Source organism: Varroa destructor, unplaced genomic scaffold (genome assembly GCF_002443255.2).
Source record: "Varroa destructor unplaced genomic scaffold, Vdes_3.0 BEIS01000006.1, whole genome shotgun sequence".
NCBI classification, from domain to species: Eukaryota; Metazoa; Arthropoda; class Arachnida; order Mesostigmata; family Varroidae; genus Varroa; species Varroa destructor.
In genome coordinates, this window is record NW_019211459.1 from 28702341 (window position 1) to 28726436 (window position 24096).

At 39.6% G+C, this 24096-nt stretch overlaps 1 protein-coding gene across 4 annotated transcripts in view; it reads right to left on the reverse strand.

Annotated features, from left to right (window-relative positions):
* Nucleotides 1–24096, reverse strand: part of LOC111252709 (uncharacterized) — a 50142-nt gene that overhangs the window by 777 nt on the left and 25269 nt on the right. For 2 of the 4 annotated variants that reach the window (XM_086992429.1, XM_086992430.1), the window contains exons 2-9: nucleotides 22000–22281; nucleotides 8713–9030; nucleotides 5405–5464; nucleotides 3737–3931; nucleotides 3116–3343; nucleotides 2702–2957; nucleotides 2387–2625; nucleotides 1434–2112 (exon numbers count right to left, since the gene is read on the reverse strand). In XM_086992429.1, coding sequence (XP_086848555.1) covers nucleotides 1434–2112; nucleotides 2387–2625; nucleotides 2702–2957; nucleotides 3116–3343; nucleotides 3737–3931; nucleotides 5405–5464; nucleotides 8713–9030; nucleotides 22000–22165 — 2141 coding nt within the window. In that variant the 5' untranslated portion in view covers nucleotides 22166–22281. The remainder of the gene's footprint in view (nucleotides 1–1433; nucleotides 2113–2386; nucleotides 2626–2701; nucleotides 2958–3115; nucleotides 3344–3736; nucleotides 3932–5404; nucleotides 5465–8712; nucleotides 9031–21999; nucleotides 22282–24096) is intronic. The other 2 variants (XM_086992431.1, XM_086992432.1) reach the window with 2 other exon arrangements.

Sequence of the window (24096 nt, forward strand, 5' to 3'; positions counted from 1 at the left end):
TCATAGAGGGAGGGGAAGGAGAGAGGTTCTCTCTGCAGGGGATCAGGTAACGACTCACTTAAGAGTCAACCTAAACAGCTGGAATTATGAAATTGTCTTTTAGTAATAATTTGGTTGAAGTAGTGAAATATGTTATATATATATATATATATATATATATATATATAGGGACACTGCTTAAATTGAATCGCACACCTCACGAATCAACTTAGATAGCTTTCAAATGAAGTTAGAATCAATAAACGAGACGTTTACGGAAGATCAGTTACGCTGTGAAAAACCCGACTGAGCTTGATCTTTCGCGAAATGTTTCAGCTGAGAAAATACCTGTATTTAAGAGAACCTATTTGCTTATCCTATTGGTGTATGTTCGAATTTCCTGGGAATTTTCGAAGTAATTTCTACGTCTCTCGACTTCGCAAGCGCTGCTGAACACGTAAGGCTTTCCTCGATCTCTATTTCGGTGGATTAACCCGTTCATAATTGGATTTTGTGTTTATTTACGTGTAGATTAAACACATCACTCGTCCCTTTTATGGCGATGCGGAATGGTAGGAAAAAGCTTTACTACCATTGTCGATACGCTGCCCCATTACGAACATAATCCTGTCGCAGACACGGTCCTGCTGCGCTTCCACTTCGCTACTGACCTTCATTTTGAGCGGGGTTAAGGCTCCAACCTAACTTTAAACGTGCTGATTTAGAGTAGAAATTGTATATGGTACAAAACATTGAGTGATTTTTAATTGAAAGCTGCTTTCTCGTTCGAAACAATCGATAACATTGATTGGTAACATTTCTACAGCGGGATATGGCCACCTTATCATGATTAGGGGTAACCGCCAGATATCCTAATCTACGAATGCGTACGGTGTAACAAGCTACAATACAACGCTGCGATAAAATTGCTAGATCTAAAATTCCCTCTAGAGTATAGAGGAAAAAAGCTTGAAATTATATCGGTAATGTTGCTTTAGATAACAGATACTACTATGGATGTGTCTAGAATACGAGAAAAAGGTGAGAAATAATTGAAGTTTTCCAATTATCTAGCGGATTTAGCGTATCTGGCGGATTTCTTGACAAATGTATAAAGCATGATCGACAGACAAATGCTGATGCGTCATCAACATTATTCCATAACTGCGTTGTTACGTATGCACAGTTGATAGGACACCAGCATAACTAACTCACTGTGTAAATGTCTTAACAAATTGTTGTTCCAGATGACCTGTCTACATCAAGAACGTTTTACCGAAGCCAAAACTCATTGATTGATATAAACTTCATTCGGACACTTAACGGATTAAGTTCTAATTTTCTTATTACAGTTCCGTTCTAAGTTATTGCGTTTCTGTACTTGGCTGTCTTTATTAAAGCATGTATATTCACTAGATGCCTCAGTAGACCCTTCGCTGGAAGCTACTGTCGAGGCTTCACTAGATGCCTCAGTAGACCCTTCACTAGAAGCTCCTGTGGCAGCTTCACTAGTTGCTCCTGTTGAAGACGCCGTGGAGGATTGTTCCAACATTTCGGTAGAGGATTCAGTAGTTTGCTCGGACGGGGGAACACTTGTTGTTTCTTCGGAAAGAGCTTCCGTGGAGCTGCCGCTAGACACCTCACTTGAAGATTCTACAGTTGATAATTCACTTGAAGTATGGGTAGTTGATGATTCTTGTGGTGGAACGTCACTAGAGCTCTCCGTGGACGTATTTTCCATCGAAGCAAATAAGAAGAGGCTGGTCATTTTCGAAGGTTCGGTGCTCGATGCAGTCGCAGTGTCGGCTGCGCCCTCTGAAGAAGCCTCAACTGTGGTTGTGCTTTCAGTAGAACCAGTCACTTCACTTACTGCTTCGAGATCTGGAATCGTTGTAGTAGACACTGATTTAACGTCATCGGAAGGAATGGGAGTGGTACCTGTTTCGTCCTCTTCGTCTTCGCACATATAGTTACAGCAAATGTCCTTTGTTGGTGGCAATAATGTACAACCGTCCTCAACACATTCTTCTACAGCACAGACAAGTTCCTCGAAGAGGCATGTGCAACTCTTACAAGGGTCATCCTGAGGTACCGTTGTGTTGTGCGAATACGTTTTGCCGTCGATGACGCAATCTGCGAGAACAAATAAAATCCAATTTGAAAACATGTATTACGTATATAATTATAGGACATTTATCAAGCTGACCAACAAGCATACAAACATTATGATAGAAAACGTATCTGCCCAGTAACAAAGGGTCTATAGCTTTATTCCCTATCCATTTTGTCCGATCATGTTTTCTTATCGGTAGTAAAAAGTGTCTGTGTATGTAGTGAGTCACTATACAATTGCTATACAAGCTTGTCGGTACTTCATATTTCACGGTCGACTATTATAGCAATTTACCATTGAGACTGGGAGCCGGCGTCGTTTTGTCTTGAGGGCAGTCGTAGTAGGGGCAGCACTGGCTATCTTCCTTGACCACCTTACAATTCGAAACGTCCTCTTGAGGCTCATGGCAGGAGATGTGATCACACTGAATTACACCTTCGGCTCCACATGTGCAGTTGGCTAAGCACGGGTCTTTCATCCGAATAGTCTCACTTATTTTGTACACCACGCCGTCGACATCACACCTGGAAGAACTGAGAAACTGTGTTATTGCACTATGTTCAAACGATTTTCTATCCGCCAAATTATGTGCTACACAGAGGAACTTACTCATCGGCTCTTCCTTGCTCCTCTCGGGACCCGCCATCGGAGATCCGTGTGGTTTCCTCAGCTGACGCCGTTGTTGCTTCCGAGAAAAATACAGGTTGTTCCGTTTCAGCAGTAATAGCTTGAGACCCTAGGTCAGTAGAGGAAGTTTCGGTTGCGAGTTCAGGTGAACTAGATGCTGACTTCGGCGTGGTGGTAGTGTCTTCCATTTCTACGGCTGTGGCCTCCTCAAGAGGCACAATTGTAGTCGTCGTAGGGCCTGCTCAGAAAAAGCATAGTATGATGAATAACGGTTTCTGTAGTATGATTATTTAGCAGAATGATAAGTGCATGTTGCTGTAATGACGAGGGTATATATGATAATGATTTCCTAAAGGAGATGATAATTCGATAACTGAGTTACAATGATGTGCTTACAATCAAATTTGGTGGGACAGCATTCTCCTTCTTGAAGTTCTCCAGCGGTGCATCCTGGGGGTGTCTGACACTCCTGGCTCTGACAGATAACAGTATTATTTGGCATGCAATAACAGTTCTGGCACTTGTCGACACTGGGCACTGAGTCACCAGTGACGAACATCATTCCCTCATGCTCACAGCCTCCAGGAGCGACAGTTGTTAAAGTTTCTTGGTCCGCCATAGCAGCTGTAAATTTAAATTAAATAAAAAATAGATTGATATAAAAAATTACACTAAAACAAATGTTTCGGTGCATCTCTATTTTTTATACTGAACTAGGAATAATATTTGGCCTAAAAGCTGGGAACTTGCTCATAAATTATTTGTCTTAGAGTCTCGTAAAATATGGGCCGAAAAATGCGGTCAACAGTTATCGTAAAAGGCCTATTGAATCTCTATGCAGTCATCGTAAACTTCATGTGTTTATATAAAAGTGCATCCACTTATTTGTTCGGATTAAACATTTTCTAAAAAATCTACCATAACTTCTCTTTTCCTGAATATATTCAGAAACAAGATAGTCTTTTTAAAGTATTTATTAATCTATGAGTGACTAATTTATTCGGTGTGTAGGCTTACAGCAATCGTATCTCGAAGGACAACATGTTGGTTTGCGTTTATTAAAAACTGGCGAGCAGCCCTCAATATGTAGCACGCAGTCTTGAAGGACACAAGCAGAACTGTTCCTCACACAGTAGCATGTCTCACAAGGATTTGTGGGGTCCGCAGGCAGCCTTTGGCCGTCAGTGTAGAACTTGTCGTTGATAAAGCAACCTATGTAAAAGCAGTATGGAATATAATTATGTTTCGTGCTAATTTAGGCTAAAGGAAACTCTAACTCAATTTATACTTCGCTAACTTGTTGAAACAAACGTGCTGAGCAACGGAAAATTAAACTTAACATTTGACTTATTGCCTTCTTTATGACCACGTCTTTATCGTATCAAATTAAATCTTAAGTTTAGATTATCCGCAAATAGCTAAGTTACCTGCCATATACAAAAATGTGTTTGTACACGATCTAGTTACTTTACAGACAGGATCTGGTGTTACGGTAAACTAGGATACATTTTCTACGATAAAAAAATGGAATAATTGCAAATCAGGAGGCAATATTTATATTTAAAAAATCACAATTAACGTTTGTTATTGTTGAACTCTCTCAAAAAAAAAAGGACCCCTTATGAGGATCCTCCTGCGTGCTTAATTTGCATGCTCCGACAAAAATCTCGTACAGTCGCCTTTTGCGGATCATACTTCTCTCCAAATAACACATGAATTAAACCCACCGTAGAAATCTTCTTGACATTTTCTCTATTAAGACTAAGGTCTCCTACCCACTTCAGGAATAGAGGCGAACATGATTCCATTGTGCAACAAAGGCAAATATTATCGTTCGGTTATCCGTCAATAAATCTTTATCGAGTTTAAACTGGACGTACATACAGCCTAAATCTGTACTGAAAATGGTTGCGTCAACTTAAAAGCGGGTCGGTCAAGTCACCCCCATCCGTCAAGTGACATTAAGACTGGATGAATTAACTGAGCCCGATTACTTTTCACGCTGACCCAATTTAGAAAGTAGTTGAGCAGAACAAATGTTTCTGTAACTGAACCAGTTAACGGCCGTGTGGGCAAGCTATGGCCTTTTTTACATATAACGAACAGCATCAAGCCTTACGGACTACCGTATGTGATTTCTTAGTTTAATTTGTTTGAAGCTGCTAACACCGTGCATACGGGTGCCACCTTGAGATGGCTCGGATCACATTGATATACCGTTTTCAAGTCCCGTTTAAATGACTAGAATTTTAATTCGTCACACAGCCATAATTTCAGAAGTAAAACTTCATAATATATTATGACATCTTACATGTTATGCTACACATTGACTTATCACACGGATAGAGTTTTTTTTTTAAAAAGCGACAAAAAATTGCATTACGACCAATATTTTCCGTCCGCTGCATATTTATGCTTTTAACGGTGAACTGAACGCAACGTTGGATCGAATTTTCTCAGCAAATGGAAAAAAAGATGAATGTTTTGAATTTTAAGATCAGTTTAACGAATGAAAAAGCATGGCCACGACCGATCGGGTGGCTTGAGATACGGAATCGAGGCTGTAGCGCTCATAATAGCCTCTATATGATCCAAAATGTTTCCATTACTCCCTCCCCACGCTAGCATCAGCATGATATAGATTGCTAATTAACAAATCTTAAGGTGAACTTCTTCTCAGCTTACCTTGGTGATCTCCTGACGGAGCTTCCGTTTCGTATTCATAGTCGATAACAGGGACGGGCACTACGTGATAATTCGGAGAAAAAAGGAACTTACTTGTTTATTACTGGCGGAACTTGCCACAAGCGAAACATCGGCATTCGCGTTTACAGATACGCAGTATACCTTAACTCCTATGGCAAAACCTTCGTCGTTATTACCCAAAATTATTTAGGTTCTAAAAAAGCGATGATGTGCAGAGAACCTGCAATCATGTTGTTAATCAGAAATTAATCATTGGGTTGTTAAAAAGTATTGATCGTTTTATGCTAAAATTGAAGCAAATACTTTTGTATATTTTAAAATAATATTACTAAACCTGACTAATAAAATTCTGCCATTTTTCTAGTGGTATGATAATCTTTTCATCGTAGAACATCTGTAATTTCTAGAAAAAAAGATTGTAAGTATTACATCTTCCCATTGAAACTAAATGAACACCATTAACGGGGTTCTGCAGGGACCGAAACAGATGATGTTGCAGGATTCGGGTTAAATTTTCCATCCAATATTTTGTAATCTTTGCCGGCTAGCTGAAATGTATATGGTCTGGCATTGACAAGGCAAAAGATAACAGCTTCTTTGTTCCCTAGTTCCAATTGATTTTCCTCAATGACTTATTATTATGTTGTTAGTTGTTGACAGTAGAGGTCCAAATCGATCGTTTTATCAACAACTTTATAATGCACGATTCTTTTTCCGATCCCACCAAACACATAGCATCACCCTGTTTGACGTCAGTCTGAGCCTTGTCACAGATTGTGGCTATTTGATATATTTTTCATCAGCCGCTTTTAAGATGGCTTGATTTTCTTACGTTTTAGTAAACTTTGAAAAGGATTGAGTAAATTATTTCGCCTCAACTAGTGTAGTAGTCAGACATCTTTTTTTTTTTTTATAGCCAGTTTCGTTTAGATGGCTTAAGCGTGTTTGGTGGTAAATGTTGAATCCTATGGCTATAGAAATGTCGCTTTTCATCCTAGTAATAATAATAATCTCATCAATTTTTTCCTTAATTGGTCGACAATTACAGGTGTCATCTTTTAGACCAAAATTTCTAGAACGAAGCCGATAGAAGCATCTTTCTCGAAGTCATTTTCTCAATAACGCATCCTGAGCGTAAACAGTAGGGACCATTTTATGCGCCTAGGCAGCATCGTAATAAAAAATGTAAAATTTTCGTTCATTCTCAACGTGCTCTATCTTAAGCCTGAAGCCATTTCCATAATTTCGAACTATCTTAGCTTTCAAGTTACATTAACGCCGGCCCACTGTGACTCGTGACATTGCTAGAGAAGCAATTAACTAAAAAACGGTGAATACTTTTTTGACAACCCAATAGATAGATTACCTTGTGTATTGTATTAGTAAGTATGTAAATTAGTAAGTACATTTTTCTTAGCACAAATTTAGCAGTTAGGTAAATTTCTTTAAAATCGACTGCGCCGGCATCTCCATGTAAAGGATGACCATTGATGGCTTCATACCCACACCACAAGGGTTGATTTGAGAGCAAAACATCAAACGTTGTGGACAAAGCAATTCAGAAGAGAGAGCAATTGCTATTGAAAGTATCTGAGCTGGAATATCATTCCGGACCTTTTCTGCCCGAAACGGTCAGCAATGTTCTTCAAGATTTGGGAACCATAGAAATCAGAGCAGTCCAAGCCACCACCGGTTATGACTGAGCCCCTCACCAGGATAAGCTTAGCTGCGCTTGTGTATTTTATATATATATGTATATATATATATATATATATATATATATGTGCTTAGCGAAATATAAGAAGCCAAACTGAATACTCAACCTCCTGTTTTTTGGCTGCGTAATAGTCAATGTAATATGTCTATGTTCACTATTAGGCTTTGTACCCTAATTTAACTAGGCCTTAGATAATTATCCGACATTGAAAACAAGCTCTATTTAAAGAGAACAAACTTGGGTGACATAAGTTTCTCAAATATGCATGGTTTTCTCTCTCTTTTACGTTTTTCTTATGTGTATTTTGTCCGCTGACCACTTTTGATACGGTCTTGTCATCCACGGAAGAAACCAGACGGGCAATTTTAATCGGCGGCGGTTGTTGCTACTGCTGCACTGGCTCGGAATTTCAGCCGATACCAACTTAGAGCATTTTTCCTTTCATTAGCGTTCCTTACTCTAGTACATCTAGTGTTCATTCATACTTAAGCAACAAGTTCCGATCAGTGAGGTCAGACCTCCTTAAAATGTTACCTAAAGCCAACGCGGTAAGACCCACTTGAGCAACTTTAACTTGTAAAAGGATTATTATTAATTCGGAACGGAACACATTTGAACTCCATTTGAGTGATCGAGAGAATGTGTAAAAAAGACAGATTTCTAAGCGAGTCATATATGCAATGTAATCTTAATATTTTCCGCCCTTTACGCTTTTTGCTTTTCACTTAAACTAAATAATAACCTAGAAAGGCGGGTGATCACGATGTAGTAGTTTTATTCTTTCGTCTCAGGCCTAAGAATTCCCTCAATTTATTAGGAGACAGTTGCCGTAGAACAGAGGATCTCTTTGCATAGTGAAAGCTCGAGGGAAAACATAAAAATGCGCACGTAACTGAACTACTCAGGCTCAGCTAAATAGTATTAAAATACTGCTATATATATATGCATGAACCAATGAAAATTTCGCCTATTACTAGGCATGTGGGTTAAGTAAGCTACAAATCATCGGACAGGGGACCTGGCAATATAAAGTTCACGAGAAAGCAGCAATTTGTTCAGATTCACGTACAAGCTAGGACAAATTATTTTGGAGACGTATTATTGTGTAGAGGTATCGCATTCATTGACTTAGTTGCATCTTCCAGAGTAGTAATCTGCATTTGGGCTGATTGGATTGAAGATATCCACAACCGACGACCTGTGATTGCAGTAAAGTGAAGCCCTTTCGAGATTTGCATTGTTGTCGTATATATAACACTGGCTATTATTCATTTCATACATGTGTATGCATATAATATTTGGGTTCGTTTGTATCGGGTGTATAGAATCAGTATGGAAGTTAGTAGCGAGACAAAAGCAAAAACAATCAATCTATACACACACACGCGCGCAAATGTATCTACCCTTTACATACATAGGTCACTAAGTGGTATCGGCTGTGTGCGAGCGATGACGGTTTGGGCCCGCCGGTCAGGAGGCCACGGGTCAGTCAGGACAAGTGACCATCGCGATTTTGGGCCAAAGCGTCAGGTTTTAGCGACAGTAAATTTAAAAAAAAACGTTTATTTACCGAACGTATTTTTGGTTTTGTCTGATGCTGATGGGTCTGATGGGCTTTTAGAATTTTCAATGGCGTCAGACATACCGGAAGGACAGTCCACCTTTGGGCAGCACTGGCCTGGCTGCTTTGTGATCGTGCAATCCTCGCCCAGTGCCTTTACGTATGGACACACATTCAGGTAGCACATGAGCATCGAGTCCTGACATGTGCAGTTAAGGCAAGGCTCCTGCGTCACGATCGATGCTCTATTCTCATAATGTGAAAAATTGTACGTGCATCCCATTTCGCTGCGTGAACGACGTGGCTTACTCTGAAACTTTGCAGGAGCTGAAAATACAAAATATACCATGGAAAATATATTATGTTAGTCGTCATTAGAGACAGTGTGTTACACTTCTCTAGAGCCTCTAAAACTGTTTGTATCGAAGTATTAATCCTCCTCTTGGCCGTTAATATGTCCTCAATTCGCTGTCTAAAAATGCTTGAAGATCATTTGCTAGCAACTATTACATATGTACATATGCCGATAAGTATAGTTGTGGTGTTCCGCTCCGAGTTTGAACCGCTGGATGCGTAACTTAATGAAAGGTGGTTATTGCGGCGTAAGTTTCTGAAGGTGCTTCACTTTCTCTAACGACACTGCACAGACACGTACGCGGTGGTGGCTCGAAAATGTTGTTACAGACATTGGACAGTGAATGTAAAGTGCTATTTAATAGCAACTCGAACGATATCACTGTTAGCTCTGGAAAGGGCAAAAGTGGTAAGAAAGGAAATTCTTCTGGGCTGAACTAGTATTTGCAAGTAGTATTTTGCCATAGCAGCCAAACAAGAACCATGAATTGTTCCGCTTGGCCATAAATAAAAAAAAAAACGTGAAGGACGGGATCGATATCAATAACGTGACAAGTCAAGTGTTCATATCTATTGTTATACTGTCTGTATTTACTTAAGTGGTTTCTACAAAACGTAAGGCACGTTCTGGTGCGCGGATAATTTCAGCTGTCAGCTTGGTGCTCAGTGCGATATCGTTCTCGAGGATCATTTATCAGGAGTCAACTATTTACTAATTATAGTAGGCTTGGCTAGAGAGCTATTCCTCTTACACTTCATGAGGACTACGGCGGAACAGAATAGCTTAATCTATGATCTTACGTTTGCAGTGGTGATGATCATAATTATAATTAAGGCATAGTTCACAACGAGAAAGTCATCCATTCGCAATTTGCCATTGCTCTAGCACATAGCGCCTTCATTACCTATGACTTCTTAGCTTAGAGTGTTTCGTTCTTTCATTGCTGTTAGAGTTATGTGTGATCTCACTTGCCGTCAACGTGAACGTGCTTATACGCAACAGAGCATCATTTTTATTTTGTGATTTTTCCATTTCGAACCGACAACTCTCATGATCAGGTGCATCAGAGCAGATCGGAGGTGTCTGCAATGTACGATCCAGTTGGTCTCGAAATTCTTATAGAATTACACCGTACTGCGCGTAATACAGTTTGACTCAATTTTAGATAGTAAAAACAGGAGGGAGATAATTAAATACGCTGAACAAAATGAAAAACCTTGCTCTTCGAGTGAGTTATTCCGGAAAAGCTGCGTTTAATTCCGCTTAGCGTATGGGAAAACCGTTGTCATCATGTCGCGCTAGCTACTGATCCAGCTGGTTGCTATCAAGCTCGATCTGCGGCCGATCCAAATGACCACCGAAAAGCTGTATTATTCCATCTGAGTAACCCAACACGGTACACATGTCAGATCGAAGATTTTCCGAATAAGTACCATATTGTTTGTATGTGAAAGCTCACCCTTTTACGTTCATACATTGAAATTGATTTATCCATTTCGGTGTCCCGCGGCTTTTGTTAAAATCAAATCCTCTATATTTTCAGCTTAAATATCGACTCCAAGTTGTAGGTCGTTTCGCAAGCGGGCATTTCGTGTACGGGTGTATAGTACGTGTTAGTAGGATGGCACTTTTCCCCTAAGAGTATTGCTGGGAAGCTGTGTGTGGACATTCTTATTTTCACTTTCTATATTTATATAAACGGTCCATCCACTTTACCACTGACGCAAGAGACGCGAAGAAAGCGCTAAGAATTTATCAACTCTGATTCAATGGTCCCTAGATAGTCGACAAGAGATTCAAAACACTCAAGAGTTGCACTTCGCTAAAGTGACAACAATAAACGAACCTCAATAGCTCCGTGGGCGAGAATGTAAATATTTTTAAGTTCTAACAAACGTACGAACAGATATTAAATAAAGTAATTTTCAAAACAGTCGGGCAGGAACATCTGTAAGAGTTGATCAGACACAGAAAGCAAATGATGTGTTGACTCCTCGCAGTACTAGCGGTCTGTCCAAGATATAGGCCATATGTTCGGTAATAACACATATTTTTTAACGAATTAAAATATCTAGATAGAGAGAAAAAAAAACATTGTCTCGGATGGGTGCTGGAAATGGCGCATGCTTATGTCCCGATAAACAATTTAACTTTCAACCAACTTCCTAATATCGAAGTGTACGACCGAAAACTCTCCGGTAACGGTCCGAAAGTTATCGACGGAAACCATCTGTTCGAGTAAAACGCTATAAAACGTAAAATCACATTTGCGTCAGCTAGCTCCGTTCAAATCTGTACATTCTACACCTTAATCGTCGCTACGCTTCTTTCCACTTGACTATAATGATGGTTTTGAATTTGTACTAAAAATAAAAAAAAAAAGGTATTACTATACTGTAAAGTAATTACTTTACAACATCCACGCTTTTATAGCTCTCGAGTCGATCTTTTGACGCGTCTACGTATGTTAAGGGAGAAGTTATCGGTTTATTGGAATTTCACTCATTATAGGGTAATTCTCATTTCAGGATGAATTGTCAGGCTATTGTTTCAACGTCAGGTCGTCAGTGTTACAAAGTGACAAACAGAAAATCCCTTGAAGAGGTCGTTCCTTTGTTTGACCTAGCCTTATCTTCCTTTAGCACTAAGCTCTTGACACTTGTAATTGTAGCAGTATGCTAAACGTAAGAAAATACTTCGTGAGGTAAATTAACAATGGCAGCATTTTTATATTATATTTATTTTTAATATATATATTTTTTAAATTTATTGTATTTAATATTATATATTATTTTATATTATATAAGCTTACGCTTGCTATAAACACAAACTGTACACCGCAATTAATGTGCGAATCTGGTAGAACCTAGAAACACGATGACCACTAATTTAGTCGATTAATCATTCTTATACAGTCCTTATCAAACATATGTGGCCTTCTACAATTTACTAGCCTGGGGTCCTACTACACGTATGAGTAGAACTATTCGGCAAATTCTATGCCATCTGATGTCCATTATACTGGACTGCTCAGAACCTTTGAAACGATATAACCACCCAGCGAGAACATAGACAACGCCCCATTCGCAGACTTTCAAACAACAGCGATTGAAGCCGTCTAACAAGTAGCATTTTTATTATCAATAAATGTGATATATTGTCCTTGAGGAGCGGTCTACGGCATTTTTTCCTTGGAAAATTTCATTTTTCACCCTTAGATAGATTTTGCTTTTACATTAACATGTCTTATGCAGAGGGTGCTGTATGGGGAGCACGCAATGATCTTCGTTTGATCCTTGTAATTTGAGTGTCATGTTTTTGGTGTAGAAGTGCGTTTTTAAGAGGACTTTTATTTTGCTCACAAGTTTACTTCTTTTTGTTTGGATAATTAGCTGCTGCCTGTGATTACATTTTTGAAGGTAAATTCGCGATCTGTAAGTCCTTTTGCCCCCGAAACAGTGTATTTCTTTTCTTTAGCCCAGCTATAAGATCCTAATGAATTCCTCAACGATCAGGAGCAACTCGCTCGTAATACAGACCAAAGTAGACGTCCAATTATTTTAGATGTTTGTCTAGAATGAGTTTACAAGTTACGTCCGAGCGTCCTGAGATTGCAGTCTGCTTTTTTTCTCAAAAACAAAGCGCGCGCTCACCAATATTATCTTTGTTAGTGTGTCTTTGGCAATTGACTGTTGACAACTGTTTGTTAGAAAGGCAGAATGCTAAATAAATATGTCATTTCGAAGGCATGTGTTTTTCTGTCGTTAGCCGATCTCAGAATCCGGTAGCCCTTCCAATTGTTAGAAAAGCAACTGATATTAATGGTGAACTTCTAAGTTTCTGTCGTCTACAAAACTTCTCAACCGTGTTGGCTCACAGACGTTTATACCGATTTGATTGACAACAGAAGTGATGAAGCTAAACCGCGATGACGACATAGAAATATAGGTATCAAAACAGGAAAGCGTATTTAATTGTTTCTGTTTCTATTTCTATTTATAAGATGTTAAATTTCATATAGTGTATGCAAAAGCGGAAAAAGCCACCAGATCGAAAGTTCAATAGAAGACAATATTTTTGACATCTATTAACAAGCAACATTATGTTTTCAAGTTCATTTTATACAGCGCGTCAACACAAGGGCATGCAAAGTGAAAGGCATCTAACATCAAGATAATGTTATAGAAAAAAAAAAATAACTATCTAGAAACGTCGCGGATATTCCCTGGTAATTAGTTTTAAACATTCATTATCTGTTCGTCGGACGAGCTCTGAACGCGATAAAACAATCTAATGCCACACAGTGATTATGGATTACGAGCAGGAACGTCTTTCTTTACTACGATCACATACGATTCTTGGGTCTCGAAACATAAGCGTTGCATGAACTTAGCGTACCTTTTTGAGGTAAGTATCGCTCGTATTGACGTTGTATTGACTTTGCCGTTTTTTTTTCAAGGACAATTCCTTACCCATTTTGGGTTATGCGATTTTTTGTGGCCACCTTGCCATCACTGCAGTGTTCAGGGAATCCATCGACATGGAAGCTGCACAAAAGCGACAAACAGTAGCAAAAGTGTCGCGTGCCGACACTTTGTTTACTGCTGTCATCGAGAAAATGAATCTTTCGCATCGTGCCTTACCACGAACACGACATCGCTCAACAAGAAATACTAAAATTGGATCATTGGCAAAATTTCTAGAAGCAGCTCTGAAGCGCCTTACCGCATCGACATTCAAATCAGCCAACCTATCGATTACGATCAGGAAGTGCTTGACCCCTAAGCCTGTGCATGTGTCGCATAGATAAAATCCACTGTTCCTACATATACATTCTCAAGCGCTGCTTGGAAATCCGGTGCAAACAGACGTCGACAATAGATCTCCAAAACGTCATGTTCTAATACGATAGTGATTACAAATAAGAAACTATCTTAATATGGCAGTTTGAATTCGGTAAAAACAGTTATCCGGTGTTTGATGGTGGTACTGCTTGACACGGCTTGTCCCCGCACGAACTCCATCGAATCGATGGAATGACAAATTGATGGGCTTAAAATCTACCCAAATCCCAAACGATAAATAACTAAACGCAATAGATACAAACATATTTGAGATAAATTAAAATCTACTGCTGATTTCGTACAGCCAATTTAGTCTTTCATCTTTCAAAAAAGCAAAGGCCACCAAAGCTAAAAAAAAAAAAACCCACACCAGAAAATAGTGATGATTGTAATTGCCACTTAGTTATCTAAAAGGTTACGTAATCAAAGCACACAGTATGACTTTATATGAACAGTATGTCTTACCCGGTAGAATATTGGAGTATTGCCAACGCCTTGGATCAGCGGCCAAGGGTAAAGTACACATGCGCGTATTAGAGATCTAAATTCTGATCAAATCATCTCCCTAAACACAAAGACTATCGACTAAAACATCTCTTTTTTCGTACAGAGCGGATCACACAATAATAGATTGGTCATCTTCTTTCGCGTCAATGGAGTCCATTTGAGATCACCAGCATCACCAATTTGTCGTTTCGTAACAGACAAAGGTGACACCATGAGCATATTACAGTATTTATTGAATATTTTGATTTTAACGTTTTTTTTTTTTTTTTTTTCTGTGAAGAAGGGAAACGGCACTACGATTAATGTTATCTTTATTGATAGCGTACGCTGTTCTGGTAAGCTAGAAACTCCAACTTTGAACGAGTTGGCAACACTTTTGTTGTGAACTTTAATGTGAAGGGACAGTAACGACAATTTAATCATTGGGATAGGAACCTGTGAAGCTACCAACTATTGCCCCCCACACATGACTAATGATACTATTCCGTCAGATATCGGAGCGGATATTTTCATCAGAGGACGTCCCGTGACTAGACTTCGTAAGGTAGATAGGATTGAACGAACGTAAAAACCAGAAACAAAGTTGTCATGTTGATAAAATGCTTCGCTCACATTTGGAAAAATCCACTTAATGTAAAAGTATCAAATCTGATGGAAATTAGTTGGGCTGTAAATGAGCATCGAAGAAAAAAACGTTATGAGGCAATAAATGCGGGCACATTAGTTATTGTTGGTGATTAATAAGCAGTAATTGCTATAGGTCTTGTTCATTAGCGTCAATGAAAGTCTAACAGAAAGTAACTATCCTATACGTTCAAAATTAGTTAGTTTATGTCGCTAGCCCTGTGTTACCTCTTCGAAGAAATATTGCCGCTCTTTGTGGAAACTCTAAGCTGTAAAAGAACTAGAGTCCCTTTGTTCCGCTTTACCTCTGAAGCAATTTGTTGGAGCGGTTTCTCCAGTGGAGAACTATTATTCAGACGACCCAGGTGATCATTTCGATCTGAACGGCATTAAGCCCTGTTTATATTTGGGACACACAGAAAATCGTGCCGAAAAATAACAGACGAATGCCATACACAAGTTTTGAATCATCTCAATGAAAGTTTCCTGTTTAAAACGAAGAATAAAGAGTCATTTCGACAAGATTCAAATTGCTGTAGTATTTCAAACAGTCCCGATAAAATCCACTTGTACCGAACAAGCCTGTTTCAGATGAGCACGACAAAAAAAGAAGTTCTAACTTGCTTGATGTAGCAAATATCGGTCATATCCAGTTGCCGAGATTAAAGTACTGAAAGTTAATTAAGGCTATTTTAGCTTGCCAGATGACTAATACCGTTGTGATGATGGCGACCAGGACAGTGGCGTCGCAGAGTAACAGTTCGCTTTATCAACCGGCCAGACCGTTGAGCCGATAAGTGGCAAGTCAGAGATCGTTTCCTTCGGCTGAGATCGGTACTTAAGTTTTTATTAGAGGGGCTGCGTACGTAAAACACAACCATTGCGTGGATCTATTCGACGCAGTCAGCGCCAACGCTAATAGAGACGCATAACGGTCGCGACATTTCTTTCCCTGCTGTCTACGAAACAATAAAAAAAAACGATTGCCCTGATAAGTTATCTGTATTTACAACTGTCTCGAAAACTTACACTATCCATAGGTAATTCATAACACAATGTATTTTTTGTAAATTCTTCTGTTATTTATTAGTACGAAGATATCGTTTTCTACCAGCATATGTGCACAACAAATCTATACACACTGAACGACCATCAAAATAATCCGTGGCCGACTTCTTAACAACGCCTTATATTTATTCTTGTCAGTGACGTTAAAAACGGATTTTCCCAGCTGTAGTGCAGCAGCAGCAGCAGCAGCAGCATCGAAAATTAAATGGTACACATCTGCCCGAAATGTATTCTTTTGTTGAGAATGCTGATAGTGGTCATAATACCAAAAAATCTGTAAAAATCACGTTTAAAACTTGTTGTGCTTAGAGTTCTAGGGTTTATATAACGGCAGAACGATTCGCAATTGAAGACTGTCCGTAATCTACAGCTGTCCGTAACCGCAGCTGTGTTTAATGCTTCGAACGTGAACGTTTGAATATTGGAAATTCTTAAAATAGGAGAACTTATCTATAGGAGAACCCATTTTTACCACTAAGAAGTCTTCTTTTTACTACAAGTAATTTGTTTTGCCATAGTCTATGACTAAACGTTGCTAAAGTTCTAGCGGGAAATCTTTTCCGCTCCTTATCCGACATCTCGTAGCCTAGTTATGTGAGTGATATTAGAAACACTATCATTATTTGTGACGTGATACGAAAAAGGCCTGGATAGTCTGGGCGAGCTCAATTAAAGCTTTTAAGAAGCGGGTGTCGATCATCTTTTCGAGCTAAGAAGCCTATAAGATTTGCGACTTTCCCAAATTAACAGGATTTGAACAAAACTCCATCCTGCACTATTCTATAGCCTCTGAAGAGACACCTCTGACAAAGCTTCCAATTTACAGACAATGGAGCTTAGCCTTGTGGTTTAGATTGCAGTGCTTTTGCATCGAGGGCCTTTGATGAAAGAGGCTACTAGAAGCAGTTAAATTCAAAAAGACGTCCAGCATTAGATGCACGTGGTGGATGGGTATGGGACTGGCTGGTTCCATTTTGTAATCAGCTGAGATACTTGCTAGGTATAATAAGTGAAGAAGACATGCTCGTTACTCGGCCGATACGAGCCATCATGCTCGACGCACAAAGTGAACTTTAGGGCCACGATACGCACGCTTCTCACACTAATCGCTTCGTTTTTCTCTACTGTAGTCACCAAAATGAGAGGTCGTGATTGCTCCTTGAGCTCGCCTGGTGATGCGCTACGATTTAGGTGCTCATTGATCATGATAAAGCAATAGAAGGAATAAGATGCTCCGGACAACTAATGGTTCAACAACATCATGTTCTCGTTCTTTCTTACGACAGAAGCATAACTTTTATACTTTTTTTTTTTTTTTTTTTTTTGGTAACGATTTTTCAATCGATAAGTCCTATGTGGGCGATACATTACGCCTTTTATGCAATTGTCATGAGGCAACTAAGGCAGTAGTGAAGTTGGACGACCCCTTCACCAATAACTGTCTCGAGCTGAATTTTACAGGTGGTCTATGTCTTTTATCGTATGCGTGTTTACGACGATAGTATGATAATAATAAAGTTGTGTTATACAGATAGATAGGTACCTCCGCCGAGGCATTGTGTTTGAAGATCGGCTAGAAATTTGAAGAACTAGGCGGGTGAGTTCAACCTCACGTATCGCAAATGCGCAACTGTGGAAGCCGACCATTTGCTTTATATATACAAATAAAATTTTCTGAAAACGCTTGCGAATTGACCGAGCCATTCTAATGACTTATCATGCAACAAGTTGGAACAGGGCGCAATGACGCGCTCATATCGGTCATTGACAACATTTCACGAGGCTTCCCATGGGCGTTCGCATCAGTCGGTGCGGTACTTCTAGCTGATTTCACTTTTCCACTACAACCTCAACTAACATAGCCTATGGCAGTATTATTTTTCGGATAGCAGCATCGAGGAGCCTACCGAAAGAAGTTACGGCACGGTCACTTCACACTGAATCATCACATTCATATAGAGGAGTTGTGAAGTATTCATTCAACCGACGTAAAGCGAGCACTTTTCGATAGGTGCGTACACTTCACCACCGTCCGTTGTTTACCGCCTGAAAGCTTTCACGCCCCAATGGTCCCACAAGAAAAGCTGGCTGGCTGGCTGGCTGGCTGAGTCGCCGAGGAAGCCAAGTTGAAGGGGCAAAAGCCGTAGGGCAATGTCATAGTCATTCTCCTGCTTATAAAACCTCTAGCGTCCCCCTAGGGAGACCTATAGGAGTTATAAAAAAAAACCGGTATGTCTTCAGGGGCCTATGTGCTAGTGATTAAATTATTTGTGGTTATATAGTGAACAGATTACTGTTCTGTTTAAGTTTTGTTTATAAGTTTAAGTTATGTAGATAACGACGTTCTAAAAGTTCGCGCTTTTATATCAATGGCTGTTCTAGTCCCATAATAGTAAATAAAAGGCAATTTACGATTTAGCTTACTTCACCACGTTAAATCTGACTTACAAATGGACGATAGATGAAACAAGAATGCATAAACACAGGGCCACAAAAATGGTTTAACTATAGATATTTGCTTCGAGCCGCAACCGCTAATTACCATAGATTAGGTTATATTAGAGAAACACGGATCTGTAACATAGCTAGCACGATTCAATAAGGCAGTGTTATCTTGTTCGAAATTAATTACCCCCCCACCCCTCTCTTCGTTCCCTCAACCTTTAAAATATTGAAGAAAAAGAAGATTTGAGAATGTTTGACGAACACTCAAACAGCTCTGAAAGGTAGCGATGTTTAGACTTGTCGCAATTAACGGTATTATTTACTCCATTGTAGAATACACATGCACTGTTGAAACGTTATTTGGGTCTACTTGTCAAAAGTTACTCAGATTTATCTGTTCGCTCAAAACTCAGCCAGCGTTACCGTCTGAACCGTCATGCTAGTTATTGCGGTAATAATAGATACAAAGCAAAATAAAGACTGTTCATCTACTTCGAGCAGGTGAAGCGTATACCATATATATGGAAAATGATGTCTATTACAGGAGCATAAACATATTTCAGCTTGGCTAAACGTATATATATAGACACATTGTCATATTTTGGTCTTCATCAAAAGGTGTTCACGTCACACGTAAAGTTGGGGCAATCCCATTCGACGCCACATCATCAGACTTCACCGTTCGACTTTTCTAGGGTAATGTTTTTCACTCGAATGATGATTAGCACTACTTCAATTGAATTTTATCTGCCTTCCGTACTTGACACTTAGCAACACGATGAAACTGGTCATCCACGAATCAGCTACAGAAGAGCGTCTGACAAATCTGTACCGTCGCGCCACGCTGACATCGATTTCAGAAGGCAACAACACAGACGTTTATTGGGCCGTACGGTAGACGACAAGTGATAGAGTATTTTTAGCTGTACAGACGCCACTTCACGTTACAGAACGGATATTCTAAAATGTCACATCGATAAGTTTGGATGTCTCAATCCGAATCTTCGTGTACAAAGCCTTCATCGTATTCGTCCGACATGCTTCACATGGCAGTGATGTGACAAATACAAGAGATAACAGATGTACTAAAATTGAAGTATGGGGGGTACCGGTTGTCGAGCAGTTTTGATAGCCACTGTGACGGACTGGGCAGGACGCCAGATTCGCAACCATAGAATCTTCAATTCGACCGAGTGACTTTGCAAATTATTTTAGTTTTTAGTTTCAACTTTTGTCGGATACTTACATTTGATCAGAACAAATATTACACGCTCCGTACTTATAATACTAAGTAACTGAAAAACGTCCGACGTGATATAAACACTATCGTCGCTCAGTGCGAAAGCGTCGGGGGTTCCATCAAAACACTGGCAGCTCATATTTCGGTTCAGTTTCACAGAAAAGAAGAATACGATCATGTGTGTACGGTCTTTTAGTCTAATTCGCTGTTCTGCATCTATCATGCATACGTCAACCGCTTATTGATTCATACTGAAATTTGATGTAAATAAAATAACAACCTAAAGCTGGATAAAAGCATAAATACAACTTTGTTTAAATTAATTCTATTTCTATTTCCGTGCGCCAGTTAAAATCGTGTAAAGCTCAACTTCCGACCACCTCGCACAAATGCGATGAACGACATTATGTAAGTAGTTATATCGTTTTTTTTTTTTTTGCTAAAACTTGCTTAAGACGTTTAAACCGGACCGAAAACAATCACACCACTTCGTGTTCTTCAAGCCTAAAAAACTTCCCGATTTCATGCAGACATACCGTTATAGCCGTTATGATCCGGCCGGCTTGCACTAAGAAACAACATGTATGCATCAGGTATAAAAGTGCCTGGTTGAAATCAGAATTAAATAGATGATAAAAGTAATTAAATATTCATTTACGGATACTTTTCAAATATTACTACGGGCAAAGTTTAAGCAAAAAAAACACAGGTTTCGATGGCAAAAGCGGGTGCGAGATGGCAAATCACACCAACTGAAGTTCCAGACTAACTTTCTGAGCTAATAGCCAATACATCCTGTTTCCCGCTAGTGTCGCTAGACAGTTGGCCCTCCTATAAGCCACTGCGGGCAGACATCGACACAAAGACCACAGCTATTCACACACTCTTCGTGTTCTTCGTTAAATAGTTACTGAAATGGCCTCTAAAGTTACGCGGCGGTCATACAGCCGCGACGAACCAAGTTATATATAGCGAAGCACCAACAATCTACTGGGGCGGGTCGCTTATAGATGGGCTCACTTGAAATCGGCTGATAAATGTCAAACAATTCCTTTCTTGTGTTGAGCGAATCAAAGAAACAACTACGGCTATTGGATTATGTCGCAATGCAGTTTGGAGTTTTTGCATACGACCGTTAAGATAAATTTATGTGAATATGATCGCCTGAAAATAGCGATAAAAGTTGAAAGACGTCGAAAAGTTTGGCCTCAGATTTACACGTGAAGTCCGTAACATCTGTGATTCCAGCGTGTGTTCTTACTGAAAGAGGCGGGTTTCTAGGTGTGAAGATCTTTGTAATGCCAGTTCGCTAGCAGCGGTACGGTAATAGAATGACGAGGAAAGAGTGGATCAGCATTACTCGTTGCTCTGCTCGTTCTGCGCTTTTAATATTTAACACCAGTGTACACAGCCTAGAGTAGAAAAAGTATGCCGAAAACATTAAGAAATCCTATTTAATGTAGGTAAACTCTTGTAGATCTAGTCAAAAATCAGCTGAATCGTAATAAGTATCATATTTTTGAAGATAAACAGTGTATACGTCGACGAGTTGAGATAAATTCATGCATATTTCATTTTAACGTGATTCATTGATATGTTTCTAACATGGCGGAATATCATAAGAACGTCCCTAAACATTTGCTTAAACGAACCATTTTGTTGATGCGAAAACATTGTAGGGGCTCTAACTGAACAATGTGCAAGTTTCAGACTGTGCACGGGCCGGGATTAGCTGCACACGTACAAAATTCGTTTGGCAAAGTCGAGATCGATGGGGTACATGCAGTGTGGTTGACAGTTAATGGTAATAAAGAGGCCGAGATAGCTATGACAGCAGAAATAAGGAGGTCAGCACAATGTTTCGATAGGGAATCGGGATCACGGTCATAGGGTAACTGCGGTGGAGCTGTTGGTGTATACAAACAATTACGTTACACTGGCTGTGCCAATAAATGATATCTCAACATCATTTATTAGGATATGCGTTGGTTCTCCGTGTGTTTCGTCAACATCGTAAACGAAATCTACCATATGAGTAAAAATAATAGAAATAAAGCTCATTGAGCATTAGTATAGCTTAGACAAGAGTTTACCCTAGAAACAGTTTGACATCGACTAAAACAGCAGGAGAGGAAAATGTGGCAAATCAAAAGTGGTAAGGTACAGCGTCTCCTCCTGTAACAGTGGTTAACCCTACCGGTTAGACAGCTTACCTGAATCTACAACCGAGATGGTGGTTATTATGGAGTACACAACGACGAGAATGCTAACTGAAATGAGAAACCCGTTTTGGTCTGAAGGCGACATTGTCCGTGACGGGGACAGAGTCCGAAGACGTTTCCGCGGCGGCACGACGGCCGCCGCCCGTATACTCTCCATTCTGACGTCTAATAGAGACTCCCCTCCCTCGCCCCGAGCTGCCTCTTCCGGCAGCGGTTTTGAGCACGTTATTGCTGAATTGTGCTGGCCTGTTGAACGCCACTCGAATTACTAACCTACAAACACATAAAAAAGATCGAAGTTATTAAAAGGGGCTTGCTGCCTAAACAATTACGTCCAGCTAGACATGGTTATGTGACTTCACTTCACCTCTGGGGGTAGGTAACGGCACAGACTCTGGCGAAACAAACATCTATTACATTACATGGAAGTTCTGCCTCCAATGCAAATGGTAATCGTTAAACAACTATGAATAAATCGTATACATCTATATAGTTGCGTTCAGTTCCTCTTTGTTTAACATAGATTATCGTTTTAACAGCACTTGATTAGTTGCTAATTCATCTAAAAATTGTCTGTGACGGAATATAAAAAAATTGTAGTCTACGCAGGAGGATCGGACAGATAAATTTTGCGGAAGAGCTCTCAATAGAGAAGCCTTTATTTGGTTTTGTCTTGCTAGCTTTTTCCGCTACACCGCATACATTCAGGTAAGCAATCTGTGGTGATCAGAAATGCCTGCTGCGCTAGGAAGCCTGCGCAGTGACCTTAGACACCAAAGCCAAGTCTAGAAAAACCAAAAAGTATTAGGATAATTTCATAATTCCTTTTACCCACTGTAAACACCGCCAGTGCAAAAGAATGACTTTACAGTATCCAAAAGCAGTGACACCGTTCGTTTTAAAGTATCATTGGTTGAAGACTTCCGTCTCCTCTTGCACGTTCAGAGTCAAATAGACTCAGTAACAAGATAGTCGTTTAAACTTTAGAAGTGACCTGTTTCTTTGAGTGAAACTGATCAGTTCGGACCGCAAAGACGAACCTGATAGGACACGTACATTTGCTTTTATGCCTGAAAGTGCGAAACACCGACCGGTGCGCGGCTAGTGATCTAGGCGAGCCTTGTAGAAGCAAACTATAAGCAGGTGAGGAAGGTCTAACACGAACAGGCCGATTCATATATTTCTCACGAATCGTCGTCAATGTCATTCAATCATTTCCTGGCATCTTCTGTTATTTCATCCTCTTTATCATGACATACGCGTAATAGTAAACGACGACCAAATACGCTGCTTGGTAATAGATATGCCTGATTAATCTAGGGATTCACTTGATTGAATTTTTTGTTCAGTACCAGTTATTGACTTTTACGCAGTAACCGTTCATTCACACCAAGGATAACGGTTCTATTGTAGAACAGCATTGTACAGTATTGCAAAGTCTTAAAAAAGGTGCTAAATTCTACATACATTGACAAGGCGCAGGCAAACGTAACGTTCAAAGCATTAGTTGATACATAATTACTTGGGTATATTTCTAGTAACTGTAAAGGCTACGTATTATCTGGCGTTTAAGAACACTCATTGCATAACATATAACCGAAATTTTACGTAGACACCTCCTTAAGCATGTTTGATGTTCGTTTTAAGCCAGCCATGTCAAACTACCTTAGCTAACTAAACATACAATTGCGCTTCTTATGTATCAGGCTTTATCACAAGCGAATTTGGCCAACTTTTTTGAATTAGGCTCGCCTAGCAGACGAAAAGCGCCAGTTTTCTAAAGATTCACAAAACGGAAACTGGTTAAGTTTACGTGCCATTGTTGTAGTGCCATATTGGGCCGTAAAAGTAATAGCAAATTCTACACCTCCTGATTCACTTCTAGCTTTATCAGAGGGCGTTCGATTAGTTTCTACTAATGGAATAACAAATCAAATAAAGAAAATCGTTCGTTTAAAATTTCACTGAATAGTGTCTAGGTTAGAAGGATTGATATCGTTCCTTAATAGTGAAATACTTATTAAAGTAAAGAATAAACCGTCGCAAATTACTTTATCAATATGAGCTATTCAAAATACTATAATACCC